The 28,000-nt window shown below is 41.7% G+C and overlaps 2 protein-coding genes across 3 annotated transcripts in view; one reads left to right on the forward strand and one right to left on the reverse strand.

Annotated features, from left to right (window-relative positions):
- The window catches only part of cdh23 (cadherin-related 23), a 655,816-nt gene that overhangs the window by 130,246 nt on the left and 497,570 nt on the right, over window positions 1-28,000 (reverse strand). The window lies entirely within an intron of this gene.
- vsir (V-set immunoregulatory receptor) lies at window positions 754-27,997 on the forward strand. 2 transcript variants are annotated; one of them, XM_036980732.1, is made up of 7 exons: window positions 754-844; window positions 17,236-17,637; window positions 17,928-17,978; window positions 18,843-18,962; window positions 19,156-19,183; window positions 19,593-19,777; window positions 24,979-27,997. In XM_036980732.1, exons 1-7 carry the CDS (start codon window positions 769-771, stop codon window positions 25,014-25,016), a joined length of 900 nt encoding a protein of 299 aa, XP_036836627.1. In that variant the 5' UTR covers window positions 754-768; the 3' UTR covers window positions 25,017-27,997. The 2 variants fall into 2 exon arrangements, with proteins under 2 accessions (XP_036836627.1, XP_021461437.1); XM_021605762.2 differs by having other exon boundaries at window positions 763-1,109.

Below are 28,000 nucleotides of genomic sequence, written 5' to 3' on the forward strand. Positions count from 1 at the left end.
CCGTGTAAAGGAAAGAATGAATGGGGCCATGTATCGTGAGATTTTGAGTGAAAACCTCCTTCCATCAGCAAAGGCATTGAAGATGAAACGTGGCTGGGTCTTTCAGCATGACAATGATCCCAAACACACCGCCCGGGCAACGAAGGAGTGGCTTCGTAAGAAGCATTTCAAGGTCCTGGAGTGGCCAGTCTCTAGATCTCAACCCCATAGAACATCTTTGGAGGGAGTTGAAAGTCCGTGTTGCCCAGCAACAGCCCCAAAACATCACTGCTCTAGAGGAGATCTGCATGGAGGAATGGGCCAAAATACCAGCAACAGTGTGTGAAAACCTTGTGAAGACCTACAGAAAACGTTTGACCTCTGTCATTGCCAACAAAGGGTATATAACAAAGTATTGAGACCAAATACTCATTTTCCACCATAATTTGCAAATAAATTCATTAAAACTACTACAATATGATTTTCTGGATTTTTTTTTCTCATTTTGTCTTTCATAGTTGAAGTGTACCTACAAAGAAAATTACAGGCCTCTCTCATCTTTTTAAGTGGGAGAACTTGCACAATTCGTGGCTGACTAAATACTTTTTTGTCCCACTGTATATCTATATATATATAAAATCAGTCAAACCATCTACTGTAATTACAATTAGGTGTCAAAATACACTTATGCAGTTGGTTTTGGAATGGAGGAACATTCAACAGCTAAAAGAGTGTGGGTAGGGGGAGGAGCGAGACAGAGAGAGAAGGTTGGTGGAGGAGCCAGCGCGCATGTGCGGTTTTAGTTGGAGTGCATTATTTTGCCAACAGTATATCCTCCTGCAAGACATCAAGTCACAAAAATTTGGTAGGACTACTTGTAACTTACTTTTACTAGTGACATTGTAGCATAAAGTGTCACGTGTCAAAGATTGTTATTCCAACGCAGTTAAAATAATTAACGTATCAGCAGAGCAAAAAAAATATGTTTGAAGGAAGATCAATATTAAAAAGTAGGCTACATAGGCGACAGAAGACAATAATGACGTGGGAATTATACAGCAGAGAAACTTTACGGATCCATTTGCTGCTGAGGTTTCTGCTCTATTTTCACCTGGCGACCGTGGTTGGAGGTAAGCAAAGCAATCCAATCTCTCCTGTGAGCTTGTTGCTCACACCCTGGGTGTGTGAGCTTGTTGCTACCCTGTGTCGTTGAAACTAAATAGCATACTCTCTTCTTTTAACTTTTACAAGATTTTGTAAATATTAAATGTTTTCAGGCAAAACTGACAGGGTTGCCAGGTCAAGCTAAAGTTTCTAACCCAATGACCAGTCAAACACTGCAAAAGCATTTTTTTCACAGCAAGAGAAGAATTGCCATATTTATACAATAAAATGTTTTTCCATAAAGTTATCGAGCCAATTAAGAAGGAATATCATAGTAACTTGCAAAGATATTTGAAGCAAAATTCAGGTTCTCAAAATAATGAATCATATCAAATGTTATTTGATCACATACACATTTTTAGCACGTTATTGCGGGTGTAGCGAAATGCTTTAGTTCCCAGCTCCAACAGTGCTGTAGTGTCTAACAATTAAAAAATGATTGCAAGCTATGACATGACCTAATAAATGAATTTTAATATGTGTCAAGAGAAAATATAATTTGCCTTTATTAAACTTGCCAGATTATTTGTACAAGGGGGTATGGTATATGGCCAATATACCACGGCTAACGGCTGTTCTTATGCATGATGCAATGCGGAGTGCCTGGATACAGCCGTTAGCTGTGTTATATTGTCCATATACCGCAAACCCAGGGGATGCCTGAATGATATTAGAATCTGGTTACCAACGTAATTACAGCAGTAAAATGCAATGTTTGTCATACCTGTGGTATATGGTCGGATATACCACATCTTTCAGCCAATCAGCATTCAGGGCTTGAACCAGGTTTATAATTGTAAATAAATCCCCTTTTTGCATGTTCATAACTATAGATAAATCTGAAAGGAGAGTTTGAGTGCTGAAAGTTGGACAGAAGATCTTGAAATCTCTGAACATAAAAAAACTAATGTTAGGCTTTATTTCTGCTGTTATTATGTGCCAAATGTTCAGACTACAAATGGCCCATTTGCAAGATTGACACATTTCAATAGGCATAGGCTACAGACTAAAATCTGGGATGATTGTAATTCAATTTTGCCATGATTTGCTTAGATAAAGGTAGGTAGCCTATAGACCCTGATAGGCCTACATCTCATGTTAAATAGTCTACATTAGCCTAGACAAGAGGTAAATTGAGCGATTTTTTATATTTTTATTTTATTTTATTTCACCTTTATTGAACCAGGTAGACCAGTTGAGAACAAGTTCTCATTTCCAATTGAATAAACTAAACATGTCCATTAATGATTGCATAATAACACAAGGCTACAACAACAATAAACTAAAGTTATAGGCTATTTATTAAATTGGTTTGCCAGGTAGGCTACACAAGTGGCACAGATGGATTTGCAATGACTCCAGTGATTTTTTATTGTATCAAATGGTAACCTAGAATGGCATATACATTATAGGCTACTTGATAGCTAACAGAGGCAAATGTATCATTCTTCACATTTAGCCTAATGTCCGTTTCATTGAGGACTTTAACCCCATAAAAATAACCACGGGAGGGAGTTCCAAAACATGCATTTCTAATTTCCACTCGGGCAGCAAGCACTTCGCTTGATACCGTATTCTTAAGCAGTCGAAATTATACCAGTAGTGCACTCTAGTGCATTGTTTCCATTATTTATTGATGTGCATCAATTCTAGCGTATTAATATGTTTTATGTAAAATGGGTTAGAAATAGGTGTCTCCAAAATGTCAATAACCTACCTACAACTGGTAAAAAGTTATCAGTGATTTCGTGCTGCTCTCGCCTCTCGCTTACATGACTCAATAGCTGTACTGCTCTATCAACACACACCACAGGCTCTCCCCACAACTCACTCAGCAACAGCCTGCCTCACTGCCTGACAGTCAGCAGCAGGTCACAGTGAAATATATTTTTAAGAGAAATATCATGGCGGCCGCGGTGCAATTTAGAACTAGCCTCAAAACCTGCAACCCGCTACAAATACATTTTCACCCGCGACATCGTTTTCAAAGTACACACATTTTGCCGGAAAACCGCGAACATGGCAACACTCAACAAAATAGGGTAGTTCCAATCTGAAATAGGCATACTGTGGCAGAAATGTCATAGGCTATCCATTAGGCCTTGGTCTACTGCTGATGTGTTGCATTACGTGCTATGGGACAAGTGAGATTGCCATTCACTTTCCAATCTCTAATCGAATGTAGGAATTGATAATGTAATTTACCAGTTATAGTTATTTACGTTTCTAGGCTACAATAGGCCTACTCTCAACATTCGCTACCTTTGTGCGTAAATGCGCGATATCCATCTCATGATCCGAGCGTTTGCCGCCATGCAGTCATTTTCCATCTTCTGTGAGATATGAATCATCTGCTGTTTAACTGTGGCGGCAGGTAGCCTTGTGATTAGAACGTTGGGCAAGTAACTGAAAAGTTGATCGATCGAATCCCCGAGCTGAAAAGGTACAAATCTGTCGTTCTGCCCCTGAACAAGGCAGTTAACCCACTGTTCCTAGGCCGTCATTGTAAATACGAGTTTGTTCTTAACTGCCTTGCCTAGTTAATAAAAAAATGTCCAGTTTTGACCAAAATAAAGTTTTCCTCCAGGTAGTGGCAATGACAAAATGCCATCACCCTAGGCTAATTTAGCCTAAATCAAGATATGCCTATGTCAAAATTGTTGTGGGATGGGATTTTGTTGACAGTGTCTTGTACGTGTGGTGTTGGAAACATTACACAAAGTTTTAGCCTACCAAACGCGTTTGTTTTGAGTTCCACATTGAAGCCTCATGCCCCGTACACGTCATGACGTATATTATTATGTCGTAATAAGATACGTGGGAACTTGGAAAAAACTAAGTCAAATCATGGCGTCAGTGATCTTCAGGTCGTACAGTTGGAGCTCTAGAAAGAGTCCCCAGTTCCCGACTTGGAATTCCATGTTGGATGACCATTCAAAAGATTTTTCCCAATCTGATCCCCTTTTTATTCAGAGTTACCAGTTGTTTTGAAGTCACTGAAGTCAGATATTTCAGAGTTCCCAGTTGTTTTGAACGCATTGCCCTGTTAATGAACGGACAAGTGTAGTGTTTGTAACGCAGTATGGAGGGGAGCCTCTCTTGTCAAACAATCACATTTATTTTGGGAGATTTAAAAATATGGCCTTTTCATTCAAGACAGGAGAACTAGATTATTTTAGGTGATCATAAAACATGTTTGTTTAGTTACTTTATAGCAAAACAAGCTAACTCGCAGAGCAGCTAGCTAGAAGCTAGGCTAGGTTGTTGATACCACTGTAGCTAGCAACCTTCACCTATTCATTCTCTTCAAAAACAATACACTTAAATGGGAGGCTACAGTCATAATACAATTGTATTAGCAGCCAATGTGTATTATTTAATATTACTATTAAAATAGTACTTATTGGAATGGGTAATTGTTACATGTTGCTAGCTATCCCATAAAGCCATTATCCAAAACCACATTTTCATCTTCTGTGGTTTGGTCACTTCCTGTTCTTCAATGGACTCAAGCTGGACTGAAGATGCCCCAAAGTTTGGAACAATTGAAAGCATTTTTTGAATTGAAAGTACTTGTACTGCGCTCTTAACCTGGAAGCCAGCCACACCAATGTATCGGAGGAAACATTGCCCAGCTGGTGATCGGGGTAAGTTGCAGGCACCTGGCCCGCCACAAGGAGTCACTAGAGCGCAATGGGACAAGGGAATCCCGGCCGATCAAACCCTTCCCTAACCCGGATGACGCTTCCTATAAGTTTGTGATATTTTAATAGTATGTTTAAAAAATAATACACATCGGCTGTTAAGACAATTCTACTTTATGACTGTTGCCTCCCGTTTAAAGTTTATTGTCATGGTTGGACCCAAATTTCTTTAGCCAATCGTTTCGTTCTGAACAGAACCACTATTTTTTTCGTTCTGTTCAACACTTCCGACCAGCAAAATAATGTTCTGAACCGCTTCGAACCAAAAAAAAGGGGCCGGTTTATATCATTATTTTCTGTTACTTTTAACCTGTGAATCAAGTTTTTTACATTTAGCTCATTAAATGACTTCACCAATCAGTGTAGAAAGAGCAGGAAAGCTATTTGTTTACATGCGTCATGGACAGAAAAGTGTTGCCTATGGCACAAGATGGGACTGAAATTTTGCAGGTGGGACTGGGGAGAGAGGGTTGAGGAGGAGGTTTGAAGTGCTGGGTAACTTGTTATGACATGCATTATCTGAAAAAGGTCCACAGAATTATACCTAGTCGGAGCGACTTCCATGGAGGAACTTTGAATGTCCTTTTAGCTAGCTAGCTAACAAGCTTGAGCTAGCTAACGTTAGCTAACAAGTTTGTGTGTGCAGAGCGGCACAATAAATAAAAACATGTCTTACCTTTTTGTTGTTAATAAATCCAACGTGACAGAGTGAGGGCTTTTTTGCAAAGTGTAGGTGCTTTGTTGCATTTTTTTTGTGGGAGAAAAAATGCCTGGAACGTAAAATATTGTAATAATAAAATAAAACCATGTTCTCTTCCGGGAACAGTATTGATCATTTTAGTTATGTTTCTGTTCCTTGAAAAATGACATTTTCCGTTTTTTGGTTCTGTTCCCTGAACTGGTTTCAATCGCTTGATTGTAATGACGTTTGTTTTTGATGATAATTATTAGGTGGAGGTCGCTAGCTACAGTATAGATAGATAGCAGTTCTGTAAGATAACTTTCTAGGAAGTCAAGCTATCGAAACAAGTTAAGGAAAAAGTTAGTAAGCTAAATGTTTCTCCTATCTTGAATGAAAAGGTCATATTTTGCATGAATATGATGTATGGCGTAATGAAATGTGTCAAGATGTAAACGGTGCATGAGACAACATCTGGCACTGCTTAAGAGTTTGTTTAACCCCCTGCACCACTCCCCAGTCCATCTGGACAAGGCATGAAAAGCAGCTGCTGCACCCGTTAACTCACTTCAATTGGATAAGGGCTCCGATTTAGACCTCACAGGTTATCACTAGACGATTTGACCTGTGATTGCACAGATATTTGCTAATTTAGATCAACTCAAGTGATAAACCAACCAAAGGGATATTATAAACTGAGAGGATCGAGCCCTGAAGGCTGATTGGCTGAAAGCCGAGTAATATCAGACCGTATGACAAAACATTTATTTTTACTGCTCCAGTTATGCTGGTAACCAGTTTATAATTGCAATAAGGCACCTCGGGTGTTTGTGGTATATTGCCATTATAACACGGCTAAGGGCTATATCCATACACTCTGCATTGCGTTGTGCATATATGAACAGCCCTTGGCCATGGTATATTGGCCATATACCACCCCCCCCCCCCTATTGCTTAATTATACACTATTTACTAAGACATAAAAGCCTTTGGTAAAGCCAACTGAGGCAAGCTCTCCAGTCTCCACTTTGCATATGTAGCCGCCCCAAAACTGCAGATGTTAAAGCTGTGTGACCCTGCAGATCACACACACACACACACACACACACACACACACACACACACACACACAGAGAGAGAGAAATAGGAAGCACAGAAAAAAATAAACATTCACACTTCTGCTTTGAGAGTCTGTTTTAACGGATGTTTAAAAGCCTACAGCATTGTGCCTACAGCATTGTCTTGAACTGACTGAGCCAAAGGCTGTAAACTAAGGACACAGAACCCAACCCACTCCCTTGACCACAACCCTCTACTGCAGTGGTTGTCAACTGGTGTGCTGCAGCATATTGGTGTGCCTTGAGGAACTCTCAAGTGTGCCACAAAACCTTTTCTAATCTTTTAGATGTTTTGGAACACTCACTTATAAACCTGAGATGTGTGTGGAATGCACATAGATGTTTGAGTTGGGCGCACCAGTACCGCTCAGATAATACACTGAACAAAAATATAAAAGCATCATGTAAAGTGTTGGTCCCATGTTTCATTAACTGAAATAAAAGATCACACAAATGTTCCAATATACACAAAGAGCTTATTTCTCTCACATTTTGTGCACAAATGTGTTTACATCACTGTTAGTTATCATTTATCCTTTGCCAAGATAATACATCCACCTGGCAGGTGTGGCATATCAATAATTTGATGAAACAGCATGATCATTACACAGATGCACCTTGGCCTGGGGACAATAGAAGGCCACTCTAAAATGTGCCATTTTGTCACAAATTTTGAGGGAGCGTGGAATTGGCATGCTGAATGCAGGAATGTCCACCAGAGATGTTGCAGAGAATTTAATGTTAATTTCTCTTCCATAAGCCGCCTTAACCTCATTTTATAGAATTTGGCAGTACGTCCAACCGGCCTTACAACCGCAGACCACGTGTAGCCACACCAGCCCAGGACTTCCACATCCAGCTTCTTCACCTGCGGGATCGTCTGAGGGGGGAGGTAGGGAAATATGGAGTGTTGAGGAGTATTTCTGGCCTATGTCCTCCCAGGCCAACCCATGGCTGCGCCCCTGCCTAGTCATGTGAAATCCATAGATCAGGGCCTAATGAATGTATTTCAATTGACTGTAACTCAGTAAAATCGTTGCATGTTGCTTTTATATTTTCCTTCAATCTACATGAGTTAAACATGTATTGCAAATGTTTATCAGCACAGCATTATGACAGCATTTTCTAAACTGCAGAGGGGGTTCTTGCTATTATTTTGTAGATGGTTACATCTGTATCGTTGTTTCAAAACTGGTGCGCTCAGACTGTTACATTTGTATAATTTGAGGGGTGCACATCATGAGCAACGTCATCTGTATTGTCTCACTTCACCTGTGATAACTGTCAGCACATTGTGCTTATATAAATATATACAGTGCCTTCGGACAGTATTCAGACCCCTTGACTTTTTCCACATTTTGTTACATTACAGACTTATTCTAAAACTGATTAAATAGTTTTTTTCTCATCAACCTACACACAAACCTCAATGACAAAGCAAAAACAGTTTTTAAGAATAAAAATAAAAAACTGATATCAAATGTACAAGTATTCAGTCCCTTTATTCAGTACTTTGTTGAAGTACCTTTGGTAGTGAAGACAGCCTCGAGTCTTCTTTGGTATGACGCTACAAGCTTGTATTAAAATGGCGCTGGAAGAAATGGCAGCAGTTTTCACGGGTGCCTAACCAATTGTACTATTATGTAGGTTTTTTTTGCGTTATTTGTAACTTATTTTGTACATAATATTTCTGCCACCGTATTTTACGGAAAAAAAGAGCTTCTGGATATCAGGACAACAATAACTCACCTCAGATTAGACAAAGATTTTTTCTTCAACAAGCAGGACGCACAGGATGTACTTCGAACACCCGACAAGGCCAACATCCCCGTCATTGGCAAGAGAAAGGGACGCAGGTACAGAGGACACAGAGCGGGGTGCCTCATAAGGATCCGCAGACGGAGAGTGGGAAAGCTGCCGTTACCGTCAATATTGCTTGCCAATGTGCAATCATTGGACAATAAATTAGACGAGGTACGATCACGAATATCCTACCAACGGGACATCAGAAACTGTAACATCTTATTTTTCCACGGAATCGTGGCTGAATGATGACATGGATATGCAGCTAGCAGGATATACGTTGCATTGGCTAGATAGAACAGCACTCAGGTAAGACGAGGGGGGGTGGGCGGTCTGTGCATATTTGTAAACAACAGCTGGTGCCCAAAATCTAAGGAAGTCTCTAGATTTTGCTCGCCTGAAGTAGAGTATCTTATAATACTGTAGACCACACTATTTGCCAAGAGAGTTTTCATCCATACTTTTTGTGGCTGTTTATTTATCAACACAGACAGATGCTGCCACTAAGACTGCACTCAGTCAGCTGTATAAGGAAATAAGCAAACAGGAAACCGCTCACCTAGTGGCGACGCTCCTAGTGGCTGGGGATTTTAATGCAGGGAAACTTAAATCAGTTTTACCTTTCTATCAACATGTTACATACGCAACCAGGGAGAAAACAATTCTAGATCACCTGTACTCCACACACAGAGACGCATACAAAGCTCTCCCTCGCCCTTCATTGGTAAATCTGACCACAATTGTCTCCTCTTGATTCCTGCTCACAAGCAAAAATTGAAGCAGGAAGCCCCAGTGACTCGGTCTATAAAAAAGTGATCAAATGAAGCAGATGCTAAACTGCACATATATTTTCAGGTCTCTCCAGAGATGTTCGATCGAGTTCATGACTGGGCTCTGTCTGGGTCACTCAAGGACATTCAGAGACTTGTCCCGAAGCCACTCCTGCGTTGTCTTGGCTGTGTGCTTAGGGTCGTTGTCCTGTTGGAAGGTGAACCTTAGCGAGGTGAGATCCTCGCTCTGGAGCAGGTTTTCATCAAGGATCTCTCTGTAATTTGTTCTGTTTATCTTTGCCTCGATCGTCTCCCAGTCCCTGCCGCTGCAAAACATCCCCACAGCATGATGCTGCCTCCACCATGCTTCACCGTAAGGATGGTGCCAGGTTTCCTCCAGGCGTGATGCTTGACATTCAGGCCAAATAGTTAAATCTTGGTTTCATCAGACCAGAGAATCTTGTTTCTCATGGTCTGAGAGTCTTAAGGTGCCTTTTGGCAAATTCCAAGTGGGTTGTCATGTGTATTTTACTGAGGAGTGGCTTCCGTCTGGCCACTCCACCATAAAGGCCTGATTGGTGGAGTGCTGCAGAGATGGTTGTCCTCCTGGAAGGTTCTCCCATCTTCACAGAGGAACTCTACAGCTCTGTCAGAGTGACCATTGGGTTCTTGGTGACCTCCCTGACCAAGACACTTTTCCCCCGATTGCTCAGTTTGGCCGGGACGGCCCACTCCAGGAAGACTCTTGGTGGTTCCAAACTTCTTCCATTTAAGAAGGATGTAGGCCACTGCGTTCTTGGGGGCCATCAATGCTGCATAATTGTTTTGCTACCCTTCCCCAGATCTGTGCCTGGACACAATCCTGTCTCTGAGCTCTACGTACAATTCCTTCAACCTCATGGCTTGATTTTTGCTCTGACATGGACTGTCAACTGTGTGACCTTAAATAGACAGGTGTGAGCCTTTCCAAATTATGTCCAATCAAAATGTAGAAACATCTCAAGGATAAACATTGGAGACAGTGTGCACCTGAGCTCAATTTCAGGTCTCATAGCAAAGGGTCTGTTTTTGTTTTTAATACATTTCTAAAAACCTGCTTTTACTTTGTTATTAGGGGGTCTTGTGTGTAGATTGCTGAGGAAATTGTTTAATTTTATCCATTTTAGAATGAGGCTGTACCCTAACAACATTTGGAAAAAGTCAAAGGGTCTGAGTACTTTTCAAATGCACTCTATATCATAAGGAAGTTGTGATCTTAAATACTTCTCCAGTCGTTGCTGAGATCTAATATTCTGCGCAGCGCAAGACGAGATGTAGGCCAATGTCTTACATGCTGACTAGATCTGGCAAACGCCATCGCGCGCATGTTGATTTTGTCTATTCACACCAGACGCGATCAGGACACACAGGTTGAATTATCAAAATGTTCTCTGAACTAACTATATTAACCTAGAACATTCATGGATATTTAGCTAGCTAGCTCGCTGTTGCTAGCTAATTTGTCCTGGGATATAAACATTAGATGGTTATTTTACATGAAATGCACAACATCCTTTTTTCTGGATCTTTTGTAGAATTCTGACCCATTTTGAGTCAACCAAATTTGTGTGTTCTCTACACCGACAATTATTCCACAGATAAAAAGGTAAACCTAGTTAGTTTCTTGTAATCTCTCCTTCAGTCTTCTTCTTCTGTGGACTTTATATGACGGTTGGCAACCAACTTTAAGGTGCATTACCACCACCAACTGGACTGGAGTGTGGACCTCAGTTTATATTTCAATCATCCATGTGAGTATATGGTCCTAAAACCGGTGAGGAGATGGGAGAGGTGGAACATGTGAGCAGTTTGTGTGAAATTATTGAATAACGTGTACGAGTACATTTATTTTGCAACAGTGTGGTCAGGATGTTAGCGCTATCGTCAATCAATCAAATTTCTCAAATCCTTTTGGCCTAAATTCCAGCTAAACTTGAAGAAGACAGTAGGCTTAATAAGGAAGCAATGCTAATGCCACCAGTCGTTCTGGTCTGAAGTATTTTTACTAGACTGACCGCCAAATTCTGTGCTATATGAACACACAAAACATCTTGAATGTCGACATTCTGGGCAGAGGTGCTAAGTACTGCGTCCAGTCTCGGTGGTCTGTTCAAGGCTCTATTGCTTTCATGAAGATAGCTGTTAACCTCCTGTTTCTCAGACAACCATCTGCTTGTTCATTGATCCCATTCTCTCTATCTCCAGAGGCAAATCATGAGATGGTTACTATGATTAGAGACACTTTCCTGGGTCACTTTGACATTAGGGCCTAAATGGGCCAGGCCTGGGTTTATTCCTTACTGAGCACAAATTGACCTATGCGTATGTCTGTTTAGGAAATCTACTTGAGGATGGTTTAATGGGCCTAGAAGCCTACATTTCTGACCCACTGTCCGGGACAGACAAGACCAGACCTGGGTTCCAAATACCAGCTATTCTGGATTTTGCCTGCCTGTTGCAATGGAACCAATAGAAAAGTCCAGACAGTGCAAACCTTGCCCACCTGACACTCCAGGCAGGCTAAAACAAACATCCAAGCATAAAATAGTGTTTAAACCCTCTAACAATATTGAGTCAGAGCAGAGCCACAGTGTCCTTCAGCCTGCCACCACCTAGACCTTGGGACCGCCACTCCTACTCAGTCACTTCTTTAACAGGCCCAAGGACACAACACTGACTAGCTGTGACTATAGCCCTGTTTTATACCTGGTTCTAACATGCCTCCTTTCTTCTGATCTTGTCCACATTCTGATTGTGCCCACAGACAGGTGTAGACCGAGGTTTCTCAAACTCGGTCCTGGGGCCCCCTGGGTGCACAATTAGTTTTTTGCCCTAGCACAACACAGCTGATTCAAATAATCTAAATTTGATGATGAGTTGGTTATTTGAATCAGCTGTGTAGTGCTAAAGCAAAAACCAAAACGTTTACCCGGGAAGGGACCCAGGACCGAGTTTGGGAACCATGGTGTAGACGAAGATGCATTGTGATCTGATTGTGATCAGATCTTCCGGACCACCTCTGGAGGTAGTCAGGCACACGTTGTATCTAGATATCTTACAAGTCTAGACAGATATGGAAAGTGAAATCAATTCAATCATCATTATGCCTCCTTCTAAAATCATTGACAAGCAGGTCGTTTAAACAATTTGGTGCTTTTTTGAGAAGTGTAACTTAGTCCCATAAAAACATTTGATTTCACCTAATTTGAACATTCTGGTAACAAAACATTTTCCCTTATCAAGTGGTTGAATAAAAAAAATATTATATTAAGTGCCAAATAAAATAACAGGGCTAACGAATTCATGTTAAATCAGCCCTAAATCCCCTTGTAACATGGGGAATGGAAGCGGCAATTGAATGCAAGCTTCACAAATTTATTTTAATTGTTAAAACAGGCTTGATGTTTTATGCTAGATCCTCTCACACAAAACACCAAAAAATGGCCAGAAACAGTAGATCCAGCTCACCTGCTTTTACACTGTGATTTGAATATTACATGTTCAGTGTTTCTCTTGAATTGTTGTATATATATATATATATTTTTTTAAAGGAATACTTTCACCATAGTTGGTTGACCTTAAAATGAGGGCCTGACGTGAATTAATCACTACACACATGAAAAAACATGATCATCTTATACTTATTGGTCTATTAACTCATTTACACCATGGAAGGCCAAAAATCCCTCCCACCAAAACAGGCTGAAATTTCATAAAGCCTTTTCAAACAGCTCTTACACTAAATGGGAATTCTCATAATTCAAACTCAGTGTGGAAATACAATGAGTATACAAAGCATTAGGAACAAATTCCAAATATTGAGTTGCACCCCTTTTGTCCACAGAACAGCCTCAATTCGTCGGGGCATGAACTCTACAAGGTGTCGAAAGCGTTCCACAGGGATGCTGGCCCATGTTGATTCCAGTGCTTGCCACAGTTGTGTCAAGTTGGCTGGATGTCTTTTGGGTGGTGGACCATTCATGATACATGGGAAATTGTTGAGTGTGAAACCTAGCAGCATTGCAGTTCTTGACACACTCAAACTGGTGCCCCATGGTACCTACTACCATACACTGTTCAAAGACACTTACATATTTTGTCTTGCCCATATTCACCTTCTGAATGGAACACATACACAATCCATGTCTCCTCCTCTTCATCGACACTGATTTTTGAAGTGTGTGTATATCTTGTTTCTCATGGTCTGGTCGTAAGATGTCTTCACTATTATTCTACAATGTATAAAATAGTAAAAACAAAAAAATGGAATGAATACGTGTGTCCAAACTTTTGACAGGTACTGTACATTGGAACTGTGTCCAACTGAAATATGCAAAAGCTCAACAGACACTCTCACAATTGGCATGCCTCTCTCTCTCTCTCTCTCTCTCTCTCTCTCAACTATCTTTCCTCTTTCTCTCCCACATGCACATGTGTCTCTCTCATCTAACAACTATTAACTATCTGGAGAAAATTTGTATAGACAGCAGACTAGAACAATCTCTGTCTGTACTTTCTAACCAGCAAAAGAATACCCAGAATAGAGGAAATGAAACAAGCTGACCTATAATATGCAAAAGCAGAATGTATCATAACAAGCCTCAGTGCGCAGTTTAAGGGGTTGTTTTTGTACTTGTAACTATAGTACTTTGTACAGTGCATTCGGAAGGTATTCAGATCCCTTGACTTTTCCACATTTTGTTAGGTTACAGCCTTATTCTAAAATGGATTAAATAGTTTTTTCCGCTCATAAATCTACACATGCTTCAAGAGGGCCACCATTGTTCCTGTTCCCAAGAAAGCTAAGGTAACTGAGCTAAACGACTACCGCCCCGTAGCACTCACTTCCGTCATCATGAAGTGCTTTGAGAGACTAGTCAAGGACCATATCACCTCCACCCTACCAGACACCCTAGACTCCAATTTGCTCCAATTTGCTTACCGCCCAAATAGGTCCACAGACGATGCAATCTCAACCACACTGCACACTGCCCTAAACCCATCTGGACAAGAGGAATACCTATGTGAGAATGCTGTTCATCGACTACAGCTCAGCATTTAACACCATTAGTACCCTCCAAACTCGTCATTAAGCTCGAGACCCTGGGTCTCGACCCCGCCCTGTGCAACTGGGTACTGGACTTCCTGACGGGCCGCCCCCAGGTGGTGAGGGTAGGTAACAACATCTCCACCCCGCTGATCCTCAACACTGGGGCCCCACAAGGGTAGCGTTCTGACCCCTCTCCTGTACTCCCTGTTCACCCACGACTGCGTGGCCACGCACGCCTCCAACTCAATCATCAAGTTTGCGGATGACACAACAGTGGTAGGCTTGATTACCAACAATGACGAGACGGCCTACAGGGTGGAGTTGAGGGCCTCGAAGTGTGGTGTCAGGAAAACTAAGGAGATGATTGTGGACTTCAGGAAACAGCAGAGGGAACACCCCCCTATCCACATCGATGGAACAGTAGTGGAGAGGGTAGTAAGTTTTAAGTTCCTCGGCGTACACATCACAGACACACTGAAATGGTCCACCCACACAGACAGCATCGTAAAGAAGGCACAGCAGCGCCTCTTCAACCTCAGGAGGCTGAAGAAATTTGGCTTGTCACCAAAAGCACTCACAAACTTCTACAGATGCACAATCGAGAGCATCCTGTCGGGCTGTATCACCGCCTGGTACGGCAACTGCTCCGCCCACAACCGTAAGGCTCTCCAGAGGGTAGTGAGGTCTGCACAATGCATCACCGGGGGCAAACTACCTGCCCTCCAGGACACCTACACCACCCGATGTCACAGGAAGGCCATAAAGATCATCAAGGACAACAACCACATGAGCCACTGCCTGTTCACCCCGCTATCATCCAGAAGGCGAGGTCAGTACAGGTGCATCAAAGCTGGGACCGAGAGATTGAAAAACAGCTTCTATCTCAAGGCCATCAGACTGTTAAACAGCCACCACTAACATTGAGTGGCTGCTGCCAACACACTGACTCAACTCCAGCCCTTTAATAATGGGAATTGATGTAAAATATATCACTAGCCACTTTAAACTATGCCACTTTGTTTACATACTCATCTCATATGTATATACTGTACTCGATACCATCTACTGCATCTTGCCTATGCCGTTCTGTACCATCACTCATTCATATATCTTTATGTACATATTCTTTATCCCTTTACACTTGTGTGTATAAGGTAGTAGTTTTGGAATTGTTAGTTAGATTACTCGTTGGTTATTACTGCATTGTCGGAACTAGAAGCACAAGCATTTCGCTACACTCGCATTAACATCTGCTAACCATGTGTATGTGACAAATACAATTTGATTTGATTTGATTTAAACACAATACCCATAATGACAAAGCAAAAATGTATTTAAAAAAAAATACTGAAATATCACATTTACATAAGTATTCAGACGCTTTACTCAGTACTTTGTTGAAGGACCTTTGGTAGCGATTACAGCCTAGAGTTTTCTTGGGTATGATGCTACAAGCTTGGCACACCTGTATTTGGGGAGTTTCTCAGATTTTTCACTGCAGATCATCTCAAGCTCTGTCAGGTTGGATGGGGAGTGTTGCTACCGAGCTATTTTCAGGTCATTCCAGCAATGTTCGATCAGGTTCAAGTCCGGGCTCTGGCTGGGCCACTCAAGGACATTCAGAGACTTGTCCTGTATCACTCCTACGTTGTCTTAGTTATGTGCGTCGTTGTCCTGTTTGAAGGTGAACCTTTGCCCCAGTCTGAGGTCCTTAGTGCTCTGGAGCAGGTTTTCATCAAGGATCTCTCTGTACTTTGCCTCGATCCTGACTAGTCTCCCAGTACCTGCCGCTGCAAAACATCCACACAGCATGATGCTGCCACCACCATGCTTCACCATAGGGATGGTGCCAGGTTTCCTGCAGGCGTGACACTTGGCATTCAGGCCAAATAGTTCAATATTGGTTTCATTAGACCAGAGAATCTTGTTTCTCATGGTCTGATAGTCTTTAGGCGCCTTTTGTCAAACTCCAAGCGGGCTGTCATGTGCCTTTTACTGAGGAGTGGCTTCTGTCTGGCCACTACCATAAAGACCTGATTGATGTGCTGCAGAGATGGTTGCTGGAAGGTTCTCCCTCTTCCATCTTCACAGAGGAACTCTAGAGCTCTGTCAGAGTGACCATCAGTTTTTTAGTCACCTTCCTGACCAAGGCCCTTCTTCTCTGATTGCAAAGTTTGGCCAGGCAGCCAGCTTTAGGAAGAGTCTTGGTGGTTCCAAACTTCTTCTTTTTAAGAATGCCACTGTTTTCTTGGGGACCTTCAATGCTGCAGAAATGTTTGGGTACCCTTCCCCAGATCTGTGCCTTGACACAATTCTGTCTCGGAGCTCTACGGACAATTCCTTCGATCTCATGGCTTGGTTTTTGCTCTGACATGCATTGTCAACTGTGAGACCTTATATAGACAGGTCTGTGCCTTTCCAAACCATGTCCAATCAATTGAATTTACCACAGATAGACTCCAATCAAGTTGTAGAAACATCTAAAGGATGACCAATGGAAACAGGATGCACCTGAGCTGAATTTTTGAGTCTCACAGCAAGGGGTCTGAATACTTATGTAAATAAGGTATTTCAGTTTGAATTATATATTTTTTGGTGCAAAAATCTGTTTTAGCTTTGTGGGGTATTGTGTGTAAATTGCTGAGGAAATAAAGCTGTAATGTAACAAAATGTGGAAAAAGTCAAGGATACTTTCTGAAGGCACTGTTTCTTCCTGAAACAACTTCTATGATGATGTGACTACCCTTACCAAATGGGACGAAACAGGGAGGGACGTACCTGAAATAGTCCAATGTAAAACATTTAGTTGCTAAATGTTTTTATCTTTCACTAATGAATACACCCCGGTTCTTTGCTTAGCCAACTAGTGCCTAATTTGTCAGTTGAGAAGTGCTCCCACCAATAAGTGTCCACTCTGTCTCCTCTGCAGCCAATGGAGACGTGGCCCATCCTCACACCCGCCTGACTGTCAATGCCCCCCACCTTTCCTACATGTGCGAGGTGGGTGCCAATGTCACCCTGCTCTGTGCCCAGAAAGGTGCCAAGCTGCACCCCTCGGACCACCTGCATCAAAGCTGGCTTTTCACCCCCCACTCAGCTGAGCATTGCCATGACAAGGTGCACCCCCGCGAACACAATCACCGGGGCAACCATTCCAGTGCGGCGCTTCCTTGGGGGGTAAAGTACGGGGCAAGCGAAGAGTCTTTCTGGGTGCAACTACAGCTTGTGAACAATTCTGACCAAGGGCGTTACTGCTGCCTCTCCCTGGATATTAACAATGGCAAGGTGGTGCAGAGGACGCATAGCCACATCTTTCTCACTATCACACCTCGTAAGGCCATGTGTGTGTGTGTGTCACTGTGTGTGTGTGTGTGTGTGTGTGTGTGTGTGTGTGTGTGTGTGTGCGTGCGTGCGTGCGTGCGTGCGTGCGTGCGTGTGAGAGAGAGAGAGAGAAAGAGTGAGAGCGAAAATGTGTGTTTTGAGTTTTTGTGTGTGTTTGAATTCACGTCTGTCAATTGTTTAATATTTGTGTGTGTGTGTGCACGGTGCAACTACGAGTCAATTCTTATCATGACATTTAAAATGCTAAACTGTCTTGTATGTCTCCTCATCTCTCTGTAGGGAAAAGAGATGAGGCGAAATGCACTCTATTGGACATCAAGCCAGCAGAAGGTATACTTTATTCACATGGACAATTGTACCTGCCTCCAGCACAGGGATGGGCAACTCCAGTCCTTGGGCGCCGGAGTGGTGTCACACTTTTTCCCCATCCCTAGCAAGCAAAGCTGATTAAACTAATTGCATTCTAAACCTAAGGTCATGATTAGTTGATTATTGGAGTCACCTGCCTATACAAAAAAATGCTATATAGTGTGTAAATAAGTAATTAAGTAACTTGTGCAGGACGGAATGGCTCAAAAGGCAGGAGCCCATCTACTGTTTCTGTAGCGTGAGGCAGCTTGATGGACAAGTACACCCACTGGACAGGACGCTAGTGTATTGTATGGCCTTGCCCCCAATCCATTTCCTTAACGCTGAGTGCCAAGCAGAGATGCATCAGATCCTATTTTTATAGTATTTGGTATGACTCGGCCAGGGATTGGACTCACAACCTTCCATTCTCAGCGCAGACACTCTAACCACAAGGCCAATGAGTTGGTATAAATACTATAGTTGTCACTGTAATGTTTCTGCTGACTTTACTGTAGTATTCACTGTAGTGTTTTTGCGGACTAAAGATGGGTGTTTGGTATAAAGGGGCCAATCAGCATCCTCTCAGAAACAATGGGTGGGTTTAGGACAAAATCCGACATGTGCGTTGAATTAGGCTGTCCTCTGGTTGGTTGAAAGAGATCCAACCACAGATCAGTTAGTTTTAAATAATGCCCCTCATTACAGGCTCAAACTGTTTCAATGAGGAAGAAGTTTAGACTGACATAGAATGGAAATAGAATGGTGGACACGGCGATCAGGCTGGTTCCATCAGGCTAAGTAAAATGCTCTTTGAGGTTAATTTTGCCCCTGGTCTATTTACAGTATCCTCAGGGTCAGTGACTGCAGGCCTGGCCACAGCTGCTTGCATCATGGCTATTCTCTCTTTGCCCATCATCATGGTGTTAGTGTACAAGCAAAGACAATCCGCCCAGTCCAGCCAACGTGAGTAACAAAGACATACATGCACGCGTGCAACACACACAAACACACACACACACACACACACACACACACACACACAGTTTAAACTCATTTCCTCTACACTAGCAAGTATGACATTAGGGAATAAACATGCATAGATTTAGCACACTGCTTTGTTGTCTGATAATGGGCCATTTCCCTTTCCCCCTCCCAGGTGCACACGAGCTGGTGAGAATGGACAGGTGAGTTGAGTTTTGCACAGCCCAGACGACAGCTATGGCTTCCCTCTGACATTAGGCTAAAACTAACCACATACATACTTCCATAACGCTGTTGATAACACAGATACAAAGTGGTAATCACACTGTTATGTACAGTATGTGTGTATTCATGTATAGTCAACTCTTGATATAAGTATGCAATGTCTTGAGAACTTGTAAATGTGCACTCACCGACTCATACAACTGGAGGAATGTAAAAATAATGTACTTGAATTGGGACTGATGAAGTGCACTGCACAGAGGGAGTTTACACTTAATATAATACTGTATGTATCGGATAGCAGTTGTGTACTATACAATACTGTATATGTTTTCTGTATACATCTATCTGGTAGTTTCTTCCCTCTCCCCTGTGTGTGTCTCTCCTCAGTGAAGCTGCGGGCCATGAGAACCCAGTATTTCTGGGGGTCTCACCCCCAGGCCAGGCTAAGACCAGGACTGTGTCTCAAATCATGACCAGGCAGTCCTCAGAGACAGGCCGACACCTGCTACTGTCCGACCCTGGCACCCCCCTATCTCCTCCCGCACACGGAGTTGTCTTCTTCCCAGAACAGGGTAAGACACGTACACACAGGATATAACACACATACACGCACGAATGCATGGATGCTCATGCACACACACATGCAGACACGCGCTTTGGTACTATTTTCACAAGCAACACGTGTAACGCAGCCAGTCTTGCGTTCAAAAACATTTGTTGTACAGTGCATTCATTTTGTTTGTAGACTTCTTTCAACACAACCTTTGATCCAAAATACAATATTACTGTGAAATATAATGAGTCAATTGGTTTAATCAACAAAACACAACATCATGTTAGCTTCTCAATTGTGTTATTTTAACAATAAATTAATCCAATAATGAAAAAATTAAGATACATGCTTCAACATTTACGTTTGAATGTAGTATGCTACAGTTCTGTAAATTACAATGTTTACCCTGTATTCACATTAGGCAATACACTTGCTTTACCCACAAATTTGACTGAACATCTTTTCGATAATTTCTATCCCATGTGTCATCATTGAAGACATCTTTCAAATGAAAGAATGAAATAAACTATGTTTAGCAGGCACTACTAGTTTGCATCAAGCCTGTCTTGAGCATTTGGCCATATGTTCTCATCGAAATCGCAGGATATATCCACATTGTTCATGCACCTGGCGAAACACCTTTTGGCATGGCGAATCCAAGCATGACATACAGTACCAGTCAAAAGTTTGGACACACCTACTCATTCAAGGATTTTTATTTATTTGTACTATTTTCTACATTTGAGAATAATAGTGAAGACATCAAAACTATGAAATAACACATTTGTAATCATGTAGTAACCAAAAAAGTGTTAAACAAATGAAATTATATTTTAGATTCTTCAAAGTAGCCACCCTTTGCCTTGATAACAGCTTTGCACACTCCTGGCATTCTCTCAACCAGCTCACCTGGAATGCTTTTCCATAGGTATTGAAGGAATTCCCACATGTGCTGAGCAGTTGTGGGCTGCTTTTCCTTCACTCTGCGGTCCAACTCGGGGCTCCCGAGTGCTAAAGGTGTCACTACAGACCCTGGTTTGTTTCCAGGCTGTATCACAACTGGCCGTGATTGGGAGTCCCAATTGGCCCAGTGTCATCCGGGTTATGGTTTGGCCGTCATTGTAAATAAGAATTTGTTCTTAACTGACTTGCCTAGTTAAATAAGGGTTAAATAAATTAACCATCTCAATTGGGTTGAGGTTGGGTGATTGTGGAGCCCAGGTCATCTGGAGGCGTGTTGGGTCATTGTCCGATGGAAAAACAAATGATAGTCCCACTAAGCGCAAACCAGATGGGATGGCGTATCGCTGCAGAATGCTGTGGTAGCCATGCTGGTTAAGCGTGCCTTGAATTCTAAATAAATCACAGACAGTGTCAACAGCAAAGCACCATCACACCTCCTCCTCCATACTTCATGGTGGGCACCACACATACGGAGATCATCCGTTCACCTACTCTGCATCTCACAAAGACAGCAGTTTGAACCAAAAATCAAATTTGGACTCATCAGACCAAAGGACAGATTTCCACTGGTCTAATGTCCATTGCTCGTGTTTTTTGGCCCAACAAGTCTCTTATTATTATTGTGGTATTGACTGACCTTCATGTCTTAAAGTAATGATGGACTGTCATTTCTCTTCGCTTATTTGAGTTGTTCTTGACATAATATAAACTTGGTATTTTACCAAATAGGGCTATCTTCTGTATATCACCCCTACCTTGTCACAACACAACTGATTGGCTCAAAGGCATTCCACAAATTAACAAGGCACACCTGTTAATTGAAATGCATTCCAGGTGACCTCATGAAGCTGGTTGAATCTCATGAAGCTGGTTGAGAGAATTCCAAGAGTGTGCAAAGCTGTCAACAAGGCAAAGGGTGGCTACTTTGAAGAATCTCAAATATAACATATATTTTGATTTGTTTAACACTTTTTGGGTTACTACATGATTCCATATGTGTTATTTCATAGTCTTGATAGTCTTCACTATTATTCAACAATGTAGAAAACAGTACAAATATAGAATGGAATCAATAGGTGTGTCCAAACTTTTGACTGGTACTGTAGGTCTGTATTGAAATCATTGCATGCTTTATCCATGGCCCGAAGGAGGGTGGTACGCTCATGTGGATGGCAATCATACATTTTCTTCCTGTATTGTAATTGTGTATTGTACTTATGTATTGTAGTGGTCATGTACGTGGCTCAGTTCACATGAACGTGTCACTAGCAACACTGGAGTTTTGGGTTTGATTCCCACTGGGGTCACACACTAGTGTGGACTGTTGTCACTTTGGATAAAATTGTCTGTTACTTAAATGGAAAATATATGACCATATTACAGTACCGTTTACTGTATAGGGAATGTTTTGGAGTTTCTGGATTATTTGCGTGTTTGCATTGATATTGTATTACTGCACTCTAGGAGCTAGAAACACAAGCATTTTGCTGCACCTGCTGTAACATAAGCTAATCTATGTACGCAACCAATACACTTTGATTTGTTATATACCGTGCATCTCTGATCTTGTCAATATATTTAAGCCTTGAGAAAATTGAGACATGGATTGTGTATGTGTGCCATTCAGAGGGCAAATTGGTAAGACAAAATATTTTTATGCCTTTGAACAGGATATGGTAGTAGGTGCCAGGTGCACCGATTTGTGTCAAGAACTGCAACACCGCTGATTTTTTCACACTCAACAGTTTCCTGTGTGTATCAACAATGGTCCACCACCCAAAGGACATCCAGCCAACTTGACACAACGGTGTAAAGCATTGGCGTCAACATCAACCAGCATCCCTGTGGATGATATCTAAAGTAATGTGAGCATTGCCTTGTGAAAGACACTTACTTTAGATGAAGATGTATTGCAATGTGAAACAAGTATTTCTAGATGGAACACTTATTAACTTTGGTGAAAAAGTGACTGTATGATTTTGAGTTTTGAAACAAGAGTTTACCACAAACTTGTGAAAATTGCACCAAAAGCGAGAAAAAAAATGTAAATACACAAATGGCCACCTTCCACACGCATGCAAGTACATACACATAGCTGTTGACACAGAGAAGCAGACAGCCAAGTATTGATATTGCACAAGAGTTGACTGCTGTCATTTTAATTTCCACACAAACGCAACCAAAGTCTGACGTAATATAAGCTTACCATTGCTTTACACGCCTGTCACAGCACAGAGCATGAAACATCCAGCTTATGAAGGCTAAAACACACACACACACACACACACACACACAGCTGGCTTTAGTGTGACGTGACTAAGGAAACTGGTATGCACAAAAAGTCGAATCCAGTTTCACTCCCCATTCCCACTCCCCACTGGATAGAGCATGGCTGCACCACAACATTTACCTCCTCTGACTCTCTTAATGTCCAGACCTGGGTTAAAATACTATTCAAAATCTTTCAAATATTTTAAGTATTTGCTATAGCCTACTTGGAGTCCCAGATGAGCAGCATTCACAGTTTTGCAACTATTCTTCTGGTTCAATTGAGCCAGGCAAGTTCAATCATGCCCTTTATTCCTGGGGAACCTGTTCAGACGTTCACAGCATTCCGAGGTGGATTGCCCGGTTTCCTGGTAGCCAAGTCTTGGTGGAACAGAGAGGAGAGAGGGCCCGTCTTAGATAGAAAGGCTTGTTCAGCAGCTGATTCTCTAACGCATACATACACAGGCTCACTTCATGTTTTCTGCTTAAAAATAATAGCCCATGCTGACCTTCAACTCAGTGGAATTTTAGCATCAATAGTTTCCGCTTTCTTTTTCAGAGTTTCACAACACTGGTCTAGAACCTCTTTCTGGTTCTGCTTTTGACTGACACATCTTCTTCGTCCTATTCTATGAAATCCAGACTGTCTGTAGAATTGCTTGTGTCTTGTACAGAATGTGCAGTATTCTTTATCTATTTTGGGGGGACTGTGTTGGCAAAGTATTGAAACATTTATGTACAAAGATTTAGTTTCCTCATCAGTCACAAATGTTCCCTAAGCAAACCAATATTACAACAGACCAACTTACAGTATCTGATGCAGTAACTAACTTCCCTCTCTTGGTGTGTGTACAGTGAGCTCCAAAAGTATTGGGACAGTGACTAATTTTTGTTGTTATTTTGGCTCTGTACTCTAGCACTTTGAATTTGAAATTATACAATGACTAAGGTTAAAGTGCAGACTGTCAGCTTTAATGTGAGGGTATTTTCATCCATATAACTGTTTAGAAATTACAGCACTTTTTGTACATAGTCCCCCAATTTTAGGGGACCAAAAAGTATTGGGACAAATTCACTTATGTACTGTATATTAAAGTAGTCAAACGTTTAGTATTTGATGCCATAGTCCTAGCACGCAATGATTACATCAAGCCAGGCCTAGTCGCCCAACATCAGTGCCCGACCTCACTAAGGCTCTTGTAGATGAATGGAAGCAAATCCCCATGACAATGTTCCAACCATCTAGTGGAAGGCCTTCCCAGGAGAGTGTAGGCTTTATAGCAGCAAAGGGGGGACCAACTCCATATTAATGCCCATGATTTTGGAAATAGATGTTTGACGAGCAGGTGTCCACATACTTTTGGTCATGTAGTGTATCATACTACACCCAAAAATGCTAACCTTCCATGTTATTGTAATGGTGAGAGGTTAGCATGTCTTGGGGGTATGATATTTGTACACCTGTAACTTACTCACTCATCATTATCCATTCATGCAGGACTATACGTAAGCATGGTAGCATCCACATTAATGTAGACATGTTTATAAATATTATATTCTTATTTAGAATACAAGTGACTCCAAAATGACATCATTATTATTTACCATTAATTTCTATTGGGCACGAAATCTGAAACTCAACCAAAACAAACACCAAATGCACCCAACAAGTTTGTAGAGTCACAAGCTAGATGAATTCATTGCGTGCTAGGAATACTGAATGTTTGACTACTTACACAAGTCAATTTGTCCCAATACTTTTGGTCCCCTAAAATGGTGGGACTGTGTACAAAAAGTGTTGTACTTTCTAAATGGTTCACCCACTATGGGTGAAAATGTCCTCAAATTAAAGTGGTCAGTCTGTACTTTAACCTCATAGTCAATGTATCATTTCAAATCCAAAGTGCTGGAGTAGAGAGCCAAAAGAACCAAACATTTGTCACTGTCCCAATACTTTTGGAGCTCACTGCATGCGCGTGTGTTTTCTAGATCCCATCCTAGAGTCTCCTGATTTCCTGCATGTGTAGAGAGAAGCAGTCAATGGCTCCCTAACCCAGAAACACCTTGTGGTTAGTTATTCATCGTCACTCTGCCATGTCACCCTGAAGCCTGTCTCACAACCTTCTCTGCTGGGGGAGCTCTCTCTCTCTGTGTACCGCATCCTGGATGGATGGGAGAGGGAAGGAGGGGACAGTTTCTTCTAAAATAAATGTTCCACCTGCAACAACAACTGGAGGAGGCCAAAGAGGGGGGGGGGGGATTTGTTCTCGACACTTGTGTTGCAGTGGGGGCCCGCTAAGTATGTGACGCACCGTCTGACCACTGACGACAGCTCAAGGACCAGCAGGTGCTCCTGATCTGATGTCCCAGGACTGTACTGAGGAGGATGGGGGGAGTGTGGGTGCAGGGTGGGCGGTAGAGGATACAAAGCAACTCCTGTGGACTCTTGATGATATGCTCCTCACCATTTCCCTCACCATTTTCCCCCATATAGGGCCCGTTCCCCGGACACAGATTAAGCATCAATCTAGACAGAAAACAGTGTAAACTTTGGTTTAGACATTTGTTTTCCACTAATATTTGACAAACCTATTTTTCAGTGGCAATTGACGAGACTGACTAGACAGACCTAGAAAAAACGAACTGAACGAAAGTGATTTTTCAATACAGTTGACTAAAATGAGACACGACAACATCTACCTATCTCTGTAGTGGACAGGACAATCGTAGACTCTTTAGTGGACAGGACAATCGTTTTTGAACGTTTTTGAACAAATCTAGCACTTTTCAGTGATAAGCACAATTAATATTAGCAGGACAGATGTAGTTATTTTCAGCAGTGGGAAGGATGCACCACACCCGGCACACACAACCTCCATCAGCTGGTGAGCTGGGGGGGAGCAAGCGATGAGTGTGGACAGGCTTCGCTCCAGCTCCGTCTTCGATTAGACACATTGCGCAGGCAACTCTTCTTAATTTCCCGACATTGCGCAGGCAACTCTTCTTAATTTCCCGTAGCTAACCAGTCACCACTAGCATTCTAGTCAGCTACCCTTTGCCTGGTTAAGAAACACAAGCTGCTTTACAAAATGTAAAACAATAGCAGCATTGAGTTGAACAGTGCAACTACAGTCTAGCGATGTTCTTCTCTTCCTTGAGTAGAGAAAAGTAAGCTGTTTTTTGAATTTGTAGTCTTCGCGCAACCCTCCCACCTTCCCCACTGCCTTTCATAGGCAGGTTCTGTAGCCAAGTCTCCCTCTTTTCCTCAGACAAAACGCTTGATGCTAGCCCTTACTGTTCAAAAGATATGACCCAGCTCTATGTTGTTTCTTTTTATTGTGCATTGGCGGGTTGCATTTTATATTCATAAAGAATATTGTGGGCCGTGCTAAAAGTAGGCTACTTGCGGACCAGACCGTTAACCATTTGTTTAGACTACACCTTGTTCAGTCATGTTACCTCAATAGCTAGCTATAGCTAACAAACTGGGGCTCGTTCAGCAGTATGAAACTTTTTGGAATGTTCAGATAGAAATATGCTATGTAGAACAAACATGCCTCTGACATTTTTCTACTGAACGTGGCTCTGGTATTACCAGTAGCCCACTGTATATGCAAACATTCGGTGGCACAGAAAGAAAAGAAGAAAGGGATTGCAAAAAATTGATTGACTAAATTCTTCTTGCCACTACACCTATATCTGACTCGGTAAATAGAGTTAATGTGCACCCAGTGACTCGAGCACTGGGACTTTGTGTGTGTGTGTGTGTGTGTGTGTGTGTGTGTGTGTGTGTGTGTGTGTGTGTGTGTGTGTGTGTGTGTGTGTGTGTGTGTGATATCTATGCAATATGAATTATGTGAATAAAATGAAAGAGCATTTAGTTGACTAAAATGGCCCATTGTTTTCTTCATTTTGACAATAACTAGATTAAATCATTATTAAAAAAATGTTTTACTAAGACGTAATATTTTTGTCAAAATTACTAAGACTAGACTAAATCTAAAAAAGAGGGACACAATTAAATGGAGATTCTCCATTGAAAGTGCTTCTTAGTCCAACACCATTAGCTTTATCTGTGTCCTGGAAACTGGCCCATAGTGTTCTACTTCTTTCTATGATGATTCCCTCTTCCTATGGCTCTGATATGCATATTCAGCACATTTGCTTGTGCCAAAGTGATCAGGGTAGTAAGAGGTACCCATGTGCTGACAGTAGTCTTTTAAGGCCATTTCCAACCAGCCTTAAACAATTGTTTCTAAAAATGTGTTTCACTGAGCTGTTGTAACGAGACCAAAGCCCCACTTTTATTTATCTAAACGTCCCATTCTTGTGTTGTTCCTCTTTCCCCTTTTATATATTTCACTACCTAAAATACTGTGTTTCTGTAACCCCCCTCCATCCCTTCCCTTTCCTCGCTCTTATTCCTTCCCACACCCTTCTCTGCACGTAACAATGTCCAAATATTCAACCAGTACTAGAAACTGTCAAATAAATATTAGAGATATATTGCTATGCTGGATGGTCTGTTTTTGAAGAGAAGTGTCAATTTTGGCTAGTGGATGGATCTAGTAACCCAAACTCAACGAGCCAAATGCCTTCACTGCCAAGATGACCAACGTGTTTATTCCATGGTGTTCTTGTGTTTACTGTTTTGTGATATCCTTTGGCATATTTTGTGCTTATACTTGATTATTTGTTATCTTTATGTTTATCTATCTGTAAGTATACATAATCGAATACTACTGTAGATATTAGATAAGGGGTGTTCAGTGAATTGTAAAAAAAACCACCCTGAAATTAGTAGTGTGTGTGTGTGTGTGTGTGTGTGTGTGTGTGTGTGTGTGTGTGTGTGTGTGTGCGTGTGTGTGTGTGTGTGTGTGCGTGTGTGTGTAATAGCCAAACAGCAGCAGCTTTGGCAACACCATATGAAATAAAGCCTTTCCCAAAAATAATGAAATAAAATGCTGATGTAATTTTTTTCTATAATAAATCGGCGCTCTTAAACCTTTCT

This window comes from Oncorhynchus mykiss, chromosome 1 (genome assembly GCF_013265735.2).
Source record: "Oncorhynchus mykiss isolate Arlee chromosome 1, USDA_OmykA_1.1, whole genome shotgun sequence".
NCBI lineage: Eukaryota > Metazoa > Chordata > Actinopteri > Salmoniformes > Salmonidae > Oncorhynchus > Oncorhynchus mykiss.